The sequence below is a fragment of the Lactuca virosa genome, chromosome 3, assembly GCF_052849685.1.
Source record: "Lactuca virosa cultivar CGN04683 chromosome 3, Lactuca_virosa_CGN04683_v6, whole genome shotgun sequence".
Classification (NCBI taxonomy): Eukaryota; Viridiplantae; Streptophyta; class Magnoliopsida; order Asterales; family Asteraceae; genus Lactuca; species Lactuca virosa.
The window spans coordinates 159,422,254-159,427,457 of record NC_136428.1 but is presented as its reverse complement, the minus strand read 5'-3'; the positions used below and the strand labels follow the sequence as shown (position 1 = coordinate 159,427,457).

Below are 5,204 nucleotides of genomic sequence, written 5' to 3'. Positions count from 1 at the left end.
TTTTTCTAGTAATTTATAACTGATGATATCTTATAATTGATAGATATCTCCAGTTCGTAAGTAGCTACAGTAATTATGGTTTGATAATTTAGTTTATTATAATTGTAAATTTATAGGGTAAATTATGAGCAAGAAAAGAACTATTCATTATTTTTTCACACGAATAGAAGATGTGTGTGACCTACAATTGCATCCGGTTAGTGATAATAATAAAGAAGATGTTCATAATACACACCGTGATACGAATAGTAACATTGAACAACTGGGGTACAGTAAGTGGTGGAGGTAATGGAGGGACTGCCGGATGTGTAGCCCCCAATACAAATACTATTGTTAAAGATATATGCCTAGCCCACTATCTAATTTAGTCTGCTATATAATAATATATAATGTGAAATCCGTTAGCCCCTTTAATCCGTTTATGATTGTAGCCTATTAAACTAAAACCATATATATTAAAAGCCCAATTAATAAATACGTTATTTTAATTTAATTGGCATAGCCGCCTTTTTTTATTTGGAATTCAATATCAAACCTAGCAACAAAAAGATTAATGAAATACCTTTTTCTAAATTAACGACGACGAGTTACGACGTTGAAGATCAAGATCAGTTTCTTCCTTTTGCTTTAATCAGGTAACTTTTCGTTCTTAATTTCTTATTACGTTTAATTTTTCTAGTAATTTATAACTGATGATATCTTATAATTGATAGATATCTCCAGTTCGTAAGTAGCTACAGTAATTATGGTTTGATAATTTAGTTTATTATAATTGTAAATTTATAGGGTAAATTATGAGCAAGAAAAGAACTATTCATTATTTTTTCACACGAATAGAAGATGTGTGTGACCTACAATTGCATCCGGTTAGTGATAATAATAAAGAAGATGTTCATAATACACACCGTGATACGAATAGTAACATTGAACAACTGGGGTACAGTAAGTGGTGGAGGTAATGGAGGGACTGCCGGATGTGTAGCCCCCAATACAAATACTATTGTTAAAGATATATGTCTAGCCCACTATCTAATTTAGTCTGCTATATAATAATATATAATGTGAAATCCGTTAGCCCCTTTAATCCGTTTATGATTGTAGCCTATTAAACTAAAACCATATATATTAAAAGCCCAATTAATAAATACGTTATTTTAATTTAATTGGCATAGCCGCCTTTTTTTATTTGGAATTCAATATCAAACCTAGCAACAAAAAGATTAATGAAATACCTTTTTCTAAATTAACGACGACGAGTTACGACGTTGAAGATCAAGATCAGTTTCTTCCTTTTGCTTTAATCAGGTAACTTTTCGTTCTTAATTTCTTATTACGTTTAATTTTTCTAGTAATTTATAACTGATGATATCTTATAATTGATAGATATCTCCAGTTCGTAAGTAGCTACAGTAATTATGGTTTGATAATTTAGTTTATTATAATTGTAAATTTATAGGGTAAATTATGAGCAAGAAAAGAACTATTCATTATTTTTTCACACGAATAGAAGATGTGTGTGACCTACAATTGCATCCGGTTAGTGATAATAATAAAGAAGATGTTCATAATACACACCGTGATACGAATAGTAACATTGAACAACTGGGGTACAGTAAGTGGTGGAGGTAATGGAGGGACTGCCGGATGTGTAGCCCCCAATACAAATACTATTGTTAAAGATATATGTCTAGCCCACTATCTAATTTAGTCTGCTATATAATAATATATAATGTGAAATCCGTTAGCCCCTTTAATCCGTTTATGATTGTAGCCTATTAAACTAAAACCATATATATTAAAAGCCCAATTAATAAATACGTTATTTTAATTTAATTGGCATAGCCGCCTTTTTTTATTTGGAATTCAATATCAAACCTAGCAACAAAAAGATTAATGAAATACCTTTTTCTAAATTAACGACGACGAGTTACGACGTTGAAGATCAAGATCAGTTTCTTCCTTTTGCTTTAATTAGGTAACTTTTCGTTCTTAATTTCTTATTACGTTTAATTTTTCTAGTAATTTATAACTGATGATATCTTATAATTGATAGATATCTCCAGTTCGTAAGTAGCTACAGTAATTATGGTTTGATAATTTAGTTTATTATAATTGTAAATTTATAGGGTAAATTATGAGCAAGAAAAGAACTATTCATTATTTTTTCACACGAATAGAAGATGTGTGTGACCTACAATTGCATCCGGTTAGTGATAATAATAAAGAAGATGTTCATAATACACACCGTGATACGAATAGTAACATTGAAGAGCCGAATAATATTGAACCTGAAAAAAAATGATATGTCAGATTTAGGAGAGGTGAAATTAGATTCTTTGATTCGTGATCCAGGAGACCAACCTTCAATCTTAAGCTATCCAAGTAACAAACGTGATGAAATTAAACGATTATATATTAAACTTGGACCATACAAACTTCAAAAATCAAAGTATCCATTCAGCCCCATTATTCTTAAATCCTAGCTCTGCCCCTGGGTAAAGTAACAAAGGGTAAAGTAACAAAGGGACATCAATGCACGTGTACTCTAAATTCGTCCTAGTGAGAAGCTTATTTAACATTGTTCTCCAAATAAGAATATTTAATTTTCTTGGGACAAAAAGATTCCATCTAGTCGAATGATTTCCTTCTAGTAACAAATACTCATCAATGTAATTTCTCATGGTATTAACTGTAAGCTCGTCATAGCTATCCAAATCACACCTTAGCCATTAAGATCTTAATGAATACCCCAATTAGAAGAAGTAGCCCCATGATTTGATTTGCTTTTGCACTTCCTCTGACTTCTCTCCGCCAATTCCACAACCAATCATCATCCACAATCAATAACTAGACAATCATTTTCTTTTTCAAGATAAAACAATCTTGAAAATCTTATCTTTTGGAGGGACCTATCACGGGATGACTCTTTTAGACTAGTCAATACTGTGTGCCACTTAGTGCTTCTTCGACTAAGTCAGACTTGGGACGCTTCCTTACGACGTACTAACGACTAGGATAGCAAGAGATGCGATAAGGAATGCTACGAAGTAAGAAATAAAGCTTCTATAAAAGACTCGACTACTTTACAAGGCAACCTCCCAATGATTCCTACAAATGAGACATCCTTTCTATTTATAGGCACCTTACACCTCCTCAAATGGAAGTTTCTAGGTCCCGATCATTCTTGACTAATCTAGACTCTTCCTATTATATACATGGCCTTTACAAGACTCTAGAAAATGGTATACTTGTCTACGATGCTCTAGAAGTTTCTAGGTTGTCCCGACATTATCCAAATTGCTCTTGTATGATCTAACGTGTTCTAGATCATTCCAAAGTCTTCCTGGTCGTTCTAGCTTCGTCTAGCGCCATCTTGATTATTTTGGATCGTTCTCCTTTGTTCTACGGACATCTATAATATTCTAGCATCTTCCAGGGTCTCGTAGAGCATTCTTGATCTCTCCATAGACTTCTTGAGTATACTTGATCGTTCTGGAGTTCTCTAGATGATCGTGGAATTTTCCAGAAACTTAGTCTGTGACACCCTCCCCCCCCCCCCCTTAAACCCTTGACGTCCTCGTCAAGTCTTCTATACATATGTCTCGATCTTGTCATGGAGCTGCTTCGTGTCCTTTCGTTTTCTCCAAAGTATCTCTTCGAGTAAATCTTCAAGTGGGATATGGATCCCTGTTCCTTCAAATATGTGTCGTTTATTCGAACTTCCCTTTTTTGCTTCATATTCTTCTTGATTATATTGCTTTGGCCATAACACATCTTCATAGTTGAAAGGGTTCGAGCCTTTGTCTTGCTTCTTTCCAAGGGATTTATATGGATAGTTGATCCCTTGGTTATACGCATGGTGTTGTATCTTTCTAACGACCAAGGACATGCCATATCTAGGAACCACTATCAAGTCGATGGTCCCTTCCCATTCTGCAATCTTCATAGGTATTCCACGAGAAACTCCGAGGATCGGATAAGATGGAGAGTTGACAACCTTCAACCGACCTAACTCCTTTGTATAATGAATACCCAACTTCCTGGCTTCTTCCTCTGCGATGAACTATGTGTTGCTCTAGAATCTACTAGCGCCTTAGCGCTCCTTGCATCACTTTGGCTTCGACGAACATGAGACTCCCTCCTTTATTTTCTTCCCTTTTAGATGATTTTATCTCATCTTTCGATATTGAGTTCAGAAAACACATTGAGCTTATTTGTGCTTCGTCTTCTTCTTCTTGCAACACCATCGCATAGAAGGTCTTTTTCTTCGGACAGTCTTGGATCAAGTGATGACCATCACACAAGTAGCACTTGATCTCCTTCCGTTCTTCTCTTCGGTATCTTCCTTCGATTGCTTTTCCTTTGGTATTCAAAGATTGGGGCGTGTCTTGTTTTGGTTCCGGTTCTGATATAGTTTGTTCTCCCCCACCATTCTTAATCGTGCTTTCTCTTCGTAGTTCTATTAGATCTTCTGCCACGGCGATAGCTTCGTCGATGTCTCTAACATTTCTCCTCTTGAGCTCATTATAAGCCCAAGATTGTAGTCCATCCATGAAATAAAATAGTTTGTCTTTCTCTTGCATGTCGGGTAACTCTAGCATCAAGCTTGTGAACTCGACTATGTAGTCTCGGATGGATCCACTATGCTTTAGCCCCCGAAGTTTCTTCATCGCTATGTCTTCAGCATTATGTGGGCAGAATTGTCTCTTAAGTTGCCTCTTGAACTCTTCCCATGTGTCGATGGTGTACAAGCCCTTTTCAATGTCTCCGTGCTTCCTTCTCCACCATAGAGCTGCACTTTCACATAGGTAAAGGACTGCCGTATCGACCTTCGTCTTGTCTTCCTTTACTTGACTAGCATTGAAGTAACATTCCATCGACCAAAAGAATTCGTCAAGTTCTTTAGGGTCGCGTTTTCCTCCATACTTCATTGGTTTGGGGGCGTCCGTGTGTGCAACTTACTCGCAATGGCTCCTCTGGCGATTGCTGCCTTGTACAAGTTTACTTCGGCTTCTAGCGTAGCTACCTTCTCACGGAACTCATTTCACAAGGTGTTGATAAGTCCAAGGACTTCTTCCTTGATAACACCGATGGTCTCCTTCAATCTATTGCTTGTGTCACTTATCTCTGCAACGAACTGATCGACGGCATCCTTCCACTCAAGGATCTCACCGACGCTAATCTCCACCTTTGTAAGCTTTTTT

General features: G+C 36.1%; 1 protein-coding gene across 1 annotated transcript; it reads right to left on the bottom strand.

Moving 5' to 3' along the window:
- Nucleotides 1–4,085: 4,085 nt before the first annotated feature.
- LOC145164210 (uncharacterized) lies at nt 4,086–4,931 on the bottom strand. The gene has a single exon (XM_079082934.1). It carries the CDS (start codon nt 4,929–4,931, stop codon nt 4,086–4,088), a length of 846 nt encoding a protein of 281 aa, XP_078939060.1.
- Nucleotides 4,932–5,204: the final 273 nt, after the last annotated feature.